We start from the raw sequence: 15,186 nt of genomic DNA, 5'->3' as shown, positions 1-15,186 counted from the left end.
TTATTTGCTCAGTATTTGTGACAATTTCTTATTTTAGACAAGACCTGTTTCCTATTCTTATTAACATAATTCATCATACCTCTGAACACATTAAACCCCCCATCCCTACCTCCATTTTTTTAAAAAAATCCTTCTTTTTATAGGAAAAAAGTCTGGTTTATTTTTTCAAAAGCTGAACCGATTGGTTTCATACATATTCTGTTTAAAAGGGATTAAAACCAATTTTCCAGTTTCTTAAATTGTTTGCCTGTATTTAGCAATCTCAGAAAGATTACTCTTTCTGTTTTCTTTGGAATACAAGCAAATGAAAAAATATTCTTTCTTGTTATGTTAAATAATACTATGTTTTAAAAGTTACCATGTTTAACCACAGTTGGGGTATAATGATTGATTAATAATGTGAATGCAGGAGAATTATATTTGAAAAAAAAAACATTTTTGGAGTTGTTTCCAAAAAAATACTGAGTTTTGAGACATATAGTACATTGGTCTCAATTTATTTTGCTATTATATTTCAAAAGAGGATATGAACTGAAACACAATTTAAAATATGTTCCATTTCTTGAGTATATAAAAAAACAAACTCTTTAAAAAGCCTACTTTCTGTTAATATTAAAATATATCCAAGAAAAATGAATATATAATAACTGACTTAGCTGGCTTCATTGCTTAAATTGCCTAGTAAGCTGACCTTCAACACAATTTTGACAAATTTATAGGCAACATTATCCATTTTTAAACAGAACATAATTTCTTGGTTTCCTTGCATTACCTCTGATAATAAACAATTGAATTTGTTCTGTGGGTGGAATGTATAAATATAATCAGTATTTTTGTGTTACTGTTAAGTGTATTTGAACTTTCATACATCATGTAGTTTAAAAATGTCAAGCTATTTTCCAAAATATCTCAAGTGTAAGGACAAGTAACTATTTACAATTTGCAGGCCCTTGTACAAAATTATTTATACGTAACTTAAAAGCAGTTTACTTCTATAAGTTTGCTAAATAGACCAAACTAATCTGGGTTGAAAACAGATTATGTGTAGTACTATACAAATTAAAATAACATTATTAAGATTTATAACAGAATATTAGTAAAATATTTTAGTTATTTTCCCTACCATCTAAATTTGCTTCATTTGAAGCAAGAATGGAAATTTGAGAGATCGGTTATGCTTTCGGGTTTTGTTCCTCCTGTACATTTGAAGTAAAATTCTAATCTTGGCCCTGTAATTAAAATCATGTGCAACTTATAGGTCTTCCTTTGTTTCTTTATGTGTGAAAATGATGGCAGGTGAGAACAAAAGGTATGAAATTGACTGGATCTGTAAATAATTTAACATACCATAATAACTCTGCACTCTATTCTCTAATAGATAAAGAGAGGGGAGAAACATAAAATAGTATAAAAGCGAAAAATAAAAGCAGTTTTGGTCTTCAGAATTTTGGTTTCCAACTCCTGGTCTACCTCAAAGGGATGATATCTAATCAGATTAAAACAGGGATTGTAGTGCAAAAGGAGATATGTGGTAGGACAATCTTATAATTCTGACCCTACATAAGGCAACTGTGTATTTAAGCCAATCTCATTTATACACTATCAAACTTACTTTTATTTATTCATTTCTTAAGCATATTTATATTATGTTGAACAAATGAAATATACAAATATAATAATTTATATTATTCTATTTCTAACCTGTAAACTGCCACTGGCTCACACAACTAAGCATTATGGAATTTGTCATCGGCTTAGATTTCTAGATTTAGTCCATAGTAATCCTGGAAACACAGGAAGGGTTGTCATATATAAGGTTTACATGCCTTTTATTTTGTGAAATTCAGCTATGTAACACTAGCAGCAGTATCATGTCTGGCCATCTGATAGGAAATGTTTCATTATAATTCCACAAAAAAGTTCCCAGGATATATCTGTATGTTGGAAATTAGAATGAATAGGAAACCACAGTTTTTGAGTAAATTAAGTCTAGATAAAAGTGTAAGTAATCTTGTCAGGATCTGAAATATCTTTGCATGAACATTTTGGTCCTGGACATCTAAATATTTTTTTTCTTTAAAGTTGCTTGGTGCTCTCTGAGCTTGATTATTTACAGCTTGAGCTATAAATCCAGAGGTACAGTCATTCTGGGATAAAGCTACAAATACAGATAAATAGCTGTTGTTGAATATGTCCTTCATGGGTTAAAAAGCCATTAACATATTGAAGAAATAAACATATAGAGTCTATTAGGTTTAAGGAAACCAAAATCAATCTGCATAACTTCACTGTAAATGAAATATCTTTGTAACACAATAAAAATAAGTGTTTTGTTATTACTGCATGCAGAATCGTCTCACAAATAGTCCCTTCATCGTTATAAAAACAGCATATATTGTACTTTTGTTCTAAAACTATTCAGCCAATTATACCCCTCTGTATTTCTGGCATATTTTTAGAGAGTCATTGCTTTTTTTATAACGTTTACAAGGCTGACACATACAATTCATATTTTAATACGATAAATATTCCTTTTTCTGTGAGCGGTGTGAAATTCTAAAACCCTTGAAATGTAGCATATATTCAGATTTATAAAATTATTTTAAAATGCTTTTTGCAGCTATAGAAGAACATAAGGCAGAAAAAAGTCACCTGGACATTGCACAAAAGTGGTAAGTTCTTCAGTTTTTTTTAAAAAACTGTGCATTATAAATTCAAAATTTAAATAAAATTGGGATTCTTTCTTCAAATGCATATTATTCTTTACAGAATTTTCATACAGTTAAAAATTTTGGAGAGATTAAATTATAGATGAAAATGTATACAGTACATGGAAAAATCCTACAGGACTGAGTTAAAGCAAAGGTTGTAGGTTTTCTGTGACAGCTGTCTTTTCATATGAAATGAAGGTTGTTTAGTTAAAAACATGGAGAGTATTCTGTGACTTCCTTGAAGAAAATAATAGTCAAGGAACAATACTAGATAATAAGCTTGCTATTTGTCTGATAGAGCATTTAAAATATTTTGTAGTTTTCTTTTAGGTCATGCAACATGACCTGAACCATGCAAAATGTCTACTGCATGTGGATATTTTCACCAGCCACATCCTTCTTCAGTATAAGAAACTTAATTCTAGATCTCTAACCTTTAAATTGTTTAAATTGTCCATAAGCAATAAGTTGTTCCAACTTGCTTAGAAGACACAAATGAAGAAGCAGACAGTACATATTAAGTGGAAATAGTCCTAGGAATATTCACCACAAGATTGTAACTCCAGTAGTACTATATTCAGGTGCCTGCTCTGAGTCAAATGATGTATTTTCAAGATATTAATATCTGAAAATCTTCAGTTAGGAAAAGATTCGCATGACTTAATAGCCTATTATTTAGATATTTATTAGGGAATGTACAGTGATACAATTCAGTGTCTTTTTGTAGACAACTGGTTTAAAAATGTGATTCTTTCTCAAATCTTACTTATCAGTTTGTTTTTTTGTTTGTGTGTTTGTTTTTTGCTTTTGCTCTTCCTATTGCCTATGTAGACATCTGTCAACTGAATTTACTTAGCTAGTGCAATAAAAACTCTTATATATTATATTGCATCTGGTCTTTATTTATGGTACAGTTTCTACATGTACCTGACATTTTTATTTGTAGCTTGACATTTCTAGTCAGAAATCTATGCCACCAAAATTTCCATTGAATTTCCCGAGTGAGTTTATGTGCTGTCCACCTTTTCCCCCTTTTCTACCTCCTCCAGTTTTGAAGAAATGGTGAAGTACTATGGAATAAAGCCAAAATCTGGTGAAAAAGAGACCACACCGAATTATGTTTTCATGGTTTGGTATGAATTCTGTAGTGAGTTTAAGACTATTTGGAAACGGGAGAACAAAAACATTTCCAAAGAGAGGTAAGGTTCTAATAAAGCCATTAATACCATTTTAGAAGTCTGGGGAGCTGTTCTTTTTCAAACTCAACAAATTATACTCCTGTATTTCTCAGGCGTCATTGTTTTCTTTGAGATCAAATGGAGCTCAAGGAAAGATTATTCCCTCAGGGTGCCTAGGAAAATTGACCAAAGGGATGCTGTCCCCACAAAAAGATAAACACATATAATCTGATAAATTACACTTTCTTAACCCCTTCCAATTGCTAGCTAGTGAAATGAAAGAGGAGCTGTGCTAATTTGGAACAGATTGCTTCTCTCTGCGTTTTCATGTTGGACAACTTTTAAGTATTGCGGTGCAATATTGGTGTTGCAGACAGCGCTGACAAACAAAAGGGAAGTTAATATGTCCACACTTGCATCAAAGGGATGCCTGTGGGATTCAGACCCCATTTAGCACAGTGTCAAAATCCTATACTGCATTTACAGCATTTTTTTTTTTTGGTATCCCGCTGTGGAGATCAAACTCCATGCCGTAGTATGTCCCCTTGTTTCCTGATTTTGTTAGCTTTTAGTTAAAAACCTTTTTGTGTGTTAAGGTTTGAACTGTTTGAAGGTTTAAAGTGGGGGGGGGAGGGAGATTGGGATGATTATGATTTCATTACTAAAGTATATTCTTTCATGTTGTAACAAATTTATGTTAAAAATGTAACACATTTTAAATTACGTATTAAAATATTAAGTGTTTTCCCATCCAGTGGTCTTGCTACATTTCATTTTACTTCCTCCTCCTATTAAATTCAGGTTTATGACACTTGCTTCTTATACAGCCAAATTAACCCATGCTGATTTATCAGAAAACAGGCTGGGAGTGATTTGAAAGTTTGCAGAAGTAGAACATTTCTTTTTTCTGAACCCAGTCTTATGATGACAGGGCATGCTTAGTTCTAGGGAAGGGAAATGGAATAAATATTCTAGAAGAAGACAAAGTTAGAAACTTGTACTTCTGGACCATTCCACATTATATTATTTGGGAATAGGCCCCATTTGAAACTTTATTATATGTATAGTCCTCCTTCCTTCCTTCCTTCCTTCCTTCCTTCCTTCCTTCCTTCCTTCCTTCCTTTAAAAAAATATGTTCTATGGAACCACATGGATTTTGCAAAATGTATTGTGCTTCTGTGAGAGACTAACACACCTTAAAAAAAAGTTAATTTCACTCAGCCAATTTTCTATCATTTGTGCTTTGATTCATGATCAAATATAATATATATATGTGTGTGTGTGTGTGTGTGTGTGTGTGTGTGTGTGTTTTCGTAAATTTTCACGGGTATATGTATGTAGATTGTTCTGAGTTCGGGTTTTGCCCTGTGTAATATTTTGCATGTTTATGCGACGTTTCGGTGAAATCACATTCACCATCATCAGGCTGAAGTTTCCAAGCTTCGTGCTGTTGTAAAATGGAATGTTTGCAACTGTCATTTCTTCCTAGTATATAGTGTGGAGGTGGAGATTTGGTTTGAATGTAGCAAATAGATTGGGTGATTATGTTTCAGTGATCTGATTGGTTGGTGTAATCATAATTATTAGAAGGATTGACATGGTGATTTTTATGAAGTGTTTTTTGTTTAAGGCTGGTTTCCAAATTTCAAAATTCCAAATTCATAATTATTAGAAGGATTGACATGGTGATTTTTATGAAGTGTTTTTTTGGTTTAAGGCTGGTTTCCAAATTTCTGGTAGGCGGGACGTGTCATCTCTTTTATTTATGCAAAGGGGGCTCCTCTCAATTTCTATGGCTTCTAGAGCAATTCTTCAATATAAATTCTCTGTTTTGTGAAGTAATTTAGTTTTTTCAAAGTCAATTTCGTGCCCTGTTTTTTTAATGTGCTGGACAAGGGAGGAAGTCTTTTCTTCTTTTTTAACTGCATTCACATGTTCTGCAATGCGTTGGCTCACTGTTCGGTTGGTTTGTCCAATGTATGTGGCTGCACATGTTTTGCAAGGGATTTCATAGATTCCTTGGTATTCCAATTGGATTTTATCTTTGGGTCTATAAAAAAACCCAATGGCAGCCTAGGAAACTTCAGCCTGATGATGGTGAATGTGATTTCACCGAAACGTCGCATAAACATGCAAAATATTACGCAGGGCAAAACCCGAACTCAGAACAATCTACATACATATACCCGTGAAAATTTACGAATATATATATATATATATATATATATATATATATATATATGGTTTTTTATGTAAGGAAGGAAGGGTGTGGCTAGCTGAGGCCAGAACAAGGGCAAAATGGGACCATCCTATTCTCCCTTAATTTTAAAATTCCAGCTAAAAAAACATTTGACATATATATATATATATATATATATATATATATATATATATATATATATATCTTTTCGTAGATTTTCACGGGTACAAGTATGATGGTCTTGGTATACTGTGGTTAACTGGGAACTAACACAAATTTGGCAGGCAAGCATCCCCTTCTTCATGTAACATTTGATGAAAACCTGGATACAGGCTAACAATTACTCAAAACATTTAAGGCATGTGTGTATGTGTGTGAGATGTCCCTTATATTAAACAAGCAAAGACTACATTACTATTCTTGAGCCTAAATTAACAACTTGCCACATAAGTAGCTGGCATTCAACATAATAACAGTGTTAATTGTCCAACACTAGAAGCATAAATTTGCTTAAGCAGCTATTTGAAATTGGATGCAGTTGTGGATAACTCAGTAAATTGCTATACTTTTTATGCAAGGAGATGTGCAAACATCTTGCCCTATGAAGAACAAGGGCAAGTCAGGAAAAATACGAGTAAACCCTTATCAGGACTTCCTTTCAAGATCAGTAACAGATATTGATTTTTATGAAGGATACTAATATAAACAGTGTGGTTCAGTTGGATTAATTAGGAATTAATCAGGAAACTCCATATGTGTTGTTCTACTTTTGAAAAACACTCCAGTTTCGCAAGCTCCCAGCCCAAAAAGGAACAAAAAGACTGAAGCACCTCTCCACCAGCAATCAGCATCCCAGATCAGCATAGATTAACGCCAAGGTTAACTTCAGACCAACAGTCAAGTAAACAATTCCCCAATCAAGAAACCAAGAGCAAACAGTCCAGTCAAAGAATCTCTAAAACCATCCCCACCAACACGGACAGTGAAGCCACTAGAACAGTGATGGCAAATCTATTGCATGGGTGTCACAGGTAGCCCACAGAGCCATATCTGCTGGCATGCAAGCTGTTGCCCTAGCTCAGCTCCAATGCCCATGTGTGTGCTGGTCAGCTGATTTTTGTCTTGCACAGAGACTGGGGGGGGGCATTTTTCTCTTCCAGAGAGCCTCTGGGAGGATGGGAGAGGACGTTTTTACCCTCCCACAGCTCCAAGGAAGCCTTTGAGCCTGATGAGGGTGAAGCACAAGCCTACTGGCCCCACCAAAAGTTGGGAAACAGGTAGTTTCTGGCCTCAACAAGGCCTCTATGGGCAGGGAAACTGTTTTCCCCCTCCCTGGCATTGAAATATAGGTTAGCCACTCGATCATGTGCAATAGCACGCGCCCATGCTCTTTCAGCACCCAAGGAAAAAAAGGTTTGCCATCACTGCACCAGAACAATGATGGCTAGCCTTTTCTTGATACGTGCCAAATAATGATGATGATGATGATGATGATGATGATGATGATGATGATGATAATAATAATAATAATAATTTATTAGATTTGTATGCCGACCCTTTCCGAGGACTCGGGGCGGGTCACAACAACAATAATAATGACAATATAGTACAAATTTAATAGTTAAAACTAAAATTAAAATCCCACTATCATTAAAAAACAATCAATACTACAAAACCATACCATACTCAAATCTTACTAGTCAGAAGGGGGTGCATTAGTCTCCACATGCCTGGTAAAATAAATGGGTCTTCAGAGTCTTGCGGAAGGCGAGAAGGGTGGGAACAGTTTGAATCTCCAGGGGGAGTTGATTCCAGAGGGCCGGGGCCGCCACAGAGAAGGCTCTTCCCCTGGGTCCCCTGGGTCCCAGGTTTCCTGTTTGCAGCCAGAGCACTTCCCCGCCCGCCGACTGACTTACCTTTTTCTATGGATGATGCTTGCATGCAGTGCGGGGAGGAATATGTCATGCGGCACGGGGAGCAGGCCGTGCAGTTCCAAACTCCAGCCGCATGGCTTATTCATGCAGGCCGCTGTTGTTGCTGGCCCCAGCTGCTGGTCTAGGTGCCGCAGTAAGATTCTGCTGCTGCACATGTGCATCAGCTGAAATCTCATGCGGATGTCCTTCTGGCAGCAAGATTTGCACAAAAATTGCCAATTTTTTGCTTCCGCGCATGCGTGGTAGCAGAAAAACTGGCAAATTTTTACCGGAATCGTGCCAGTTGCGCGTGCCTGCATGTGCACGGCCAGTAGCAACGGGACGAGCCTACACACTCCGTTTCCGCTGGCGGAACGGCATTCCCGACCGTTCCAGCTGCTGCCCATCCCTGCACACATGCCATAGGCACACCATCACAGCACTAGACTATAAACTAGCACTGATGATGATGTTAACTAATTTGGATAATGAAATGTCTGCAAGAAAACAATCAAAATCAGAGAGCAACAAGGCCCCTTCATGTTAACCCTGAGCTACAAATATAGGATAGTTGGAACCTTTTTTATAAATACCCCAAATTATGTTAATCATAAGGAATTTAATATGTTTCGAGAATGTATTATGATAGCAGCTAGTTGATATCCTTATTGATTGGAATTGGTACTACATCGCAGTGACCCTGATGAAGGTCATACTGGCTTGATAGGTGCTTTCTTGCAAGGAAAGGACTATGGTTCCGTAACAGAACATATGTTTTGCAATTAAACACCCCAAATTCACTTTATAGTATCTTCAGGTTGGGTTGGAGAAGCTCTGGGAAACTGCTCTGAATCGGGGCTAATATGAGGTTGGATCAATGATTATCTCAGTAAAAGACATTTTGTTAGGAAAACTCTCACTGTTAGTGAATGTAAAATAGGTCAGGTCCTATGCTGGTTCTAAAAATTATAGACAATATTTTTTCCAAATTTGTCAGGTAAGAGAATTGGTGTAGATTTTGTGAGTTTGTTTTATAAAGTATAGCTTTTTAGGAAAACAACTTTTATGTGGTGAACATGTATCATTTTTAAATCTCTAATAATACTTGCTTATACGTACTCTTGTTTTAGACTCCGAATGGCTCAGCAAACAGTGAGCAAGCTAACTTCAGAAAAAAAAGTGGAAACTAGGAAAATCAATCCAAATGCCAGTCTGGTATGTTACATTCTTATTATGATTCTGGTTTCTGTTTCTCTTTCTAAATAAAGCTGGAAGTTTTAATTAATTCTTATGTAGTTAATATATTGAAAAGCAAGTATGCATTTTCAATTTTAAAATAGGTGTCCTAAGGGTAGTGATGGGTTCCTATGGGAATGGTCAGGTATGCAGAACCAGTCAAAAAAATTTGAATTTTTTTTCTTTTTTCCCCTTCTGGGCTCTGGATATGTTTTTCCTATTGCAGTAAATGAGGTTGAATGTGTATAATTTTAGAAGAGCTGTGCATGTGTGTGTGTACATACACATACAGTTTATATAGTAGATAATGTATATTTTTGTGTGCCTGTGAATAATATGTATGTACACATATGGCATATATACATAGAATTAAAGAGTATATTTTGGATGTCAATAGATAGGGAAATTGTATCTCTTTGAGGCGAGGAGAGGCCAGGCACCTTCACCCAAACCCTTGACATGAGTGACGTCAAGTTGGCCACCTTTAAGCCAGTCACATGACCTTTAAGCCACCCCCAGTCACATCATTGTCAAGCCACTCCACCTGGTCACATGGCCTGCAAGCCACACCCGCAAAATAAGCCACGCCCACAGTGTGGTAGTAAAAAAATTTGTAACCCTTCCCTGCCTAAGGGCTTTCTCCTGCAATGGCATTATATCTTGGAGCCATGTTATAAAATTATTGTAGATCTTAACTCAACATTTTTCTGTATGAAATCTGAATGTTAATTGAACATGGGCATCCTTTCTTGCCCCATTATATAGTCCTTGGCATTGTTTTTGCCTTTCAAGATTCTTTCCATTTATGAAATATTAATATGACACCATAGATAGAAAAGATAGTTAATAGCACATTCCTGTAAGATGTCCTCTAAATTTGTCATTTTAATTTATTTAAAAACAAGTTCTGGATTGCTGGATTTTGTCCAGTATTGGCTACTATCTTTTTATGTAGACAGATGGAAAATTCTTTTGCTGCATGTAGATGCTAAATACAGATATCAGCAAGCTAGAGAGAATTGAGTCCAATTTAGTAACAAAGATATGACTATGTTTTTGAGGGACAGCCTGATGTTGAGCATGTATATGAAATCAAAATAGAGTTCTATTAATTTAATAGAAATTATCTGAAATAATATATGATAATGTATGACTATCAGGTTTGTATTGGGTCTGATCTACAGTTACATTATTGTGTGGTTTGCCACATGGCCTGTGTAAAATAATCAGTAATTGAAAATAATTGAAGGAAAAGGAATGGACAATCCCTACAAGTAGCTGGCTTCAAATCATGCCGTTACTTTTTTTATTATTATTTCTACAATTTTAAAATGGTTTTTTTTCACATTTGTAATTTTTACAGACATACACTGTTGACTAAAGATACAGGCTTTTTGACATATACTTGTTTTAAAAACATATAGTTCCTGTCTTAGTGTGGCATTTCAGGAATTAATTTTTCTGGAAGAAATGGAGGACGGGGAAAGCTTATGTGTACTCTGGTTTCAAATTGCTCCATTCTTTTGGCCTAAATTCTTTTTCTGATTCTTTTAGAATCAGCCACGGCACCAAGCAAGCTGCTGCCCACCCAGCTTGCGCCTCCAGGCCCTCGTCTGCCCGCATGGACTCACAGCCATAGAGCAGCTGCTGGGTAGAAGGGGCACAGGGGCAAGGGGCACAAACAGCAGCGGTTATCTTGGAGTGGAAAGCCAGATCAGGAGTGGCGGCCGAACACCCGGTTGCTAAGAATTCTAACAACGACAAACCGGAAGTGCCTTTTTCTGAACTTCCGGTTTGTTCGTTTGGTGATTTTTTTTGCCTCCAGAGGATGAAAGGCCTTTTTCAAGGCCAAAAATCAGCTGACCAGCGCACAAACACACTGGAGCTGAAACACAGCAAAGTGTTGTATGCCCTCCAAAATGGCTCCAAAGATTCACCATCACAGGCCTAAACCGAGGGGTGGCAAATTTAAATGGCAACCAGAAACTTGCTTTTGCACAAGAGCAAGGGGCCAAAGAGCCACGTGCGACTCGCGAGCTTCGGTTTGCCGACCCCTGCCATAAACCATATACTCTCTGCAGTTTGAAAACAGATGGAAAATTAAAGCAAAGAATGATAATAAACTTCTTTTCTCTTAAACAACAGAAAGAAAAACTACGTCAGAAAGAAGCTGGGGTGCCACCCAACTAAGAGAACACCCCCGAAACAAAACAAAAACCGATGAGAGTGTGACCTTGATGATGCTACATGTTGCCCCTTCCCTTCGGGAGCACCTTATTTTGGATGAAGTCCTGTGTTGCTTTTTTCTTCCGACAATCCACCAAAGACTTTTCAATCCCTTGGTTTATACAAGCAAGGGAATGCTAAGAAGTTTGTTTACATGGGAATTAGGAATAAGGTTCCCCAGTAACTGTTTCTTATGTGATTGAAACTGAATGGTTTTCTTAAAAGCAAACAACGTCTCTATGCAAAGTGCACTAGTATGGAAGAGCAAATCTGGATTTTAGGCAGGGAAATAAATAGCTTTATATCATCTGCAACAGATGTATGAGATGGCTAATATAAGTCTATTGAAGATTTGCTGAATTGGTGTCTGCTTAAAGTTATTTTATTGCATTCAGAGGATTAAGTTTATCTTCTTGTTTTATTATAATTATTTTTATAAGAAGCTCAATCTATGCATAGGAATAGAAATACATTTTTGCATATATGCAGAGAGAGAATTAATATCAAAATGCAGAGAGAGAATTAATATCAAAATGTATGCTGCACTTGAATCGACTAATGTTTTTAGTTCCTATTTTAATGATAAAATGAAGAAGTTGTATAAAAGAGGTTCAGATAGCAGTCTTCAACAATACATTATTTATAATCATTTAATTGGATGCTGTGTAAAAACAGTTTCCATTATTTGTACTTAATCTAAAGCAAAGCCTATATTCTTTGACAGTTAACATTTTGATATAACCAATGTTTAGATATTTCTACATAATTCTGTGAGTATGCATGTGTCTGGAACAGAATGTGCACACTTCTATACAAACACATTTTCTACTTGCTAAATATGTCTGTATGTCTGTCCCTCTTTCTCTGTGTGTGTCTGTTTGTATCGGCACATGTATGTGTGTGAAAGAGAAAGAGAGTGAGTGTGTATTGTTGCCTAAATTAAGAAAAAAACCTCCATTGATCTCCCATTTTTCATGTTGTAACAACTTGTATGAAGGACAGCTTAGAATTAAAATGATAATCGAAATGAATAAATAATAAAATTAAAATGCAATTCATGAACTATATCAAAAGCTAAATGGACACAAATCAAACCACATGACAGAGATTGCAAAGATTGCTGAGTGCTGCAACCTCATTTAGGTAAAGTTTTGCTGTAGGGCAATGCCAGCATTACACTCACACCAGCATGTGGGATATTTGGGCTTAAACTCCTATATTAGTTTTAAAAAATGATGTTTATTAATTTATTACTACTTTCTTATTTATAGGCTGCCACTAAACGAGGTAGCCATTAAACAAGTAGTTGTAATAATAGTTATGTTAAAAACAGCACAATGTTAAAAAGCAATGAAGCATAAGCCAAAGTTGTTGACTCAACAGCTGAAGAAAATGTGGACTCTGAAATTTTTATTTTATTTATTTATTTATTTATTAAATTTATATGCCACACATCTCACTGATAAGGTGACTCTGACCTCAGAGGTCTGTGGTCTACAAGTACCGTGAAAAATATGTTCTTCTCCTTCTTGTCTCAAAGAAAGACGAGCCACAGGAATCCGAGTGGCATCGTTTTCCAGCTCTTTTACTGCAGAGAACTGAAGAAAGGCTGTTGGTATGTCATCCTCATAGAAATAGCACTTATAACTTATATACTGCTTCACAGTGTTTTACAGCCCTCTCCAAGCAGTTAACGGAGTCAGCATATTGCCCCCCAACAATCTAGGTCCTCATAGCATCTGCCTTTTTCTTCTTTTTCAGGGATGCTTTCCATGATCAGAAACACAAAGAATCATATTTTTTTTGTTCCTCAAAATGTCCCATCTTTTAAAGATAAGAGAAAAGTGCTTTTAGTCTTGAATTATGATGAAGCCATAGAGGGTATGATGAACAACAAAAAAATGTAAAAAGAAAAGACACCTGCATGATAAATAAAGACCTGGGTTAAGTGAATGCATGGTTATTCAACATGTCTTGTTAAAATAAATTAATTAACTGTAAAGGAAAATAATGCAATATGTAACTTCCTTTTTATCTTTGCACAATTTAGGAAAAGGGCTCTAAAGTGTATATATTATGATTGGTATTGAAACATGATATTTGTAGAAAACATAGTTAAACAGTTTGAAAAAAGAACTATTGTTGATGTCAGTAGTGAACAACAAAATATTATTTTTCTCTTAGACAGAAACATGACGTATTTTTCCCTGTCATGAACGGAAACCAATACAATAAATTGAGAAAATTGAAATGCGTTGTGTAAAATGAAATAAAGATTTTTAGTTTTGTGAAAGTTCACTGAACTATCAATTAGTTACACACATAATATAATAGATTCCCTGCTTCACAAACTGATTTATTTGCCACATACAATGGAAAATCTTTTGCTTCTAAGATTTGATAAGTAAACAAAATGCTTTTGAGTTTATCGGTTGCAAATTTTAGACTCCCAATCCCTTTCAAATTCCAAAATTGGAAGTGGGTAACGGTTGCTTTGTTACAGGACTTTTATGCATTCAAGCAAGAAAAAGCGGAAACATGATAAAATATGCTGAAACAAAGAGACTTTGTGATTAATTAAATTTTATTTCGTATAATTCCATGTTGTTACTCTTTACTTTGAAAATATATGGCAGCTTGCCATTTTCAGTTGAAAAATTAACATGTCAGAAAGGACACCAAACTCTATCTGTTTATATTTTGCAACTAATAGATGAAACCCCACTTAATGTTATTTTATAACATTTTAGAATAAAGATATTTATTTTGCAAAGACATGTTATCATAATCTGCACTATATCAATGTCAATACAGAACAAAAGAAAGATGGTGTTATTTGTATCACTTTCCATGTTTCACCCAAGTTGTTGGAATAGGAAAGACGAGTAGAAAATTATTTTGTGGGAAAGGAATGTCCTTATCAAGAAAATATACATCTTTTACCCAGTGGAGGAAATATTCAGATCATATCAGCTATTGAATCCAATATTTATACATACTATTTGGGTTTTTATTTGTCTACTAATGTATAGATGAATTTCTTTGTCCTGGTTGGATTGGATTGCTATGATGTACTTTAGAGAATCTCAGTTTATAGCTGGATGAATGATATCGTAGCACTATGTGTCTATAGACTTTGGAAATGGTATTTCAAAAGCTGTATGTGGTACAGATCAGCCACTCAGTAAATATAGAAGAATAAATATACAGAAAATTAGAGAACAGAATAAAAACAAAAAACAGTCACAAAATATAGCTTTGATTTCTTTATTTTAAACATTTCCTCAGAATTTTCAAATATAAAGGCATTGTGGGAATAATGTGTTTAGGAATGTAATTATTTTTTAAATAATAACTTAATTCTCAATTTAATCTTCCTGTCAAAGCTGTCTTTACTGGAAATGTCTCCATTCTATCCCCCAATCCCTCTGCCCCTTTAACTGACAACATTTCTCTTTTCATATTTATATTATTATGGTGGGGAGAGGTTTTTTTGTTAAATTTATAAACCACCTGACTTTATGACAACTCTGCTCCATGTTCTATCTATAGAAACAGGGAAATCCCATCTCCATCTCATAAATCAAACAGCCTACAAGGAGCCTGCCGCCATTGTAGCTCAAGGGCAAGATTATAAGGCTCGTCAAAATAAAATAGGGTGAGTCTCTATGGATCGCTGAGGGAACATCATTCCAGAGTATATACACTGTGGAAGAGAAGGA

At 35.3% G+C, this 15,186-nt stretch overlaps 1 protein-coding gene across 1 annotated transcript in view; it reads left to right on the top strand.

Moving 5' to 3' along the window:
• FMN1 (formin 1) overlaps nt 1-14,715 on the top strand; it is a 108,482-nt gene extending 93,767 nt beyond the window's left edge. The window contains exons 14-17 of the mRNA XM_070756507.1: nt 2,621-2,672; nt 3,761-3,910; nt 9,133-9,217; nt 11,384-14,715. Coding sequence (XP_070612608.1) covers nt 2,621-2,672; nt 3,761-3,910; nt 9,133-9,217; nt 11,384-11,428 — 332 coding nt within the window. The 3' untranslated portion in view covers nt 11,429-14,715. The remainder of the gene's footprint in view (nt 1-2,620; nt 2,673-3,760; nt 3,911-9,132; nt 9,218-11,383) is intronic.
• Nucleotides 14,716-15,186: the final 471 nt, after the last annotated feature.

The sequence above is a fragment of the Erythrolamprus reginae genome, chromosome 1, assembly GCF_031021105.1.
Source record: "Erythrolamprus reginae isolate rEryReg1 chromosome 1, rEryReg1.hap1, whole genome shotgun sequence".
Lineage (NCBI taxonomy): Eukaryota > Metazoa > Chordata > Lepidosauria > Squamata > Dipsadidae > Erythrolamprus > Erythrolamprus reginae.
This window is presented reverse-complemented; position numbering and strand designations above follow the sequence as displayed.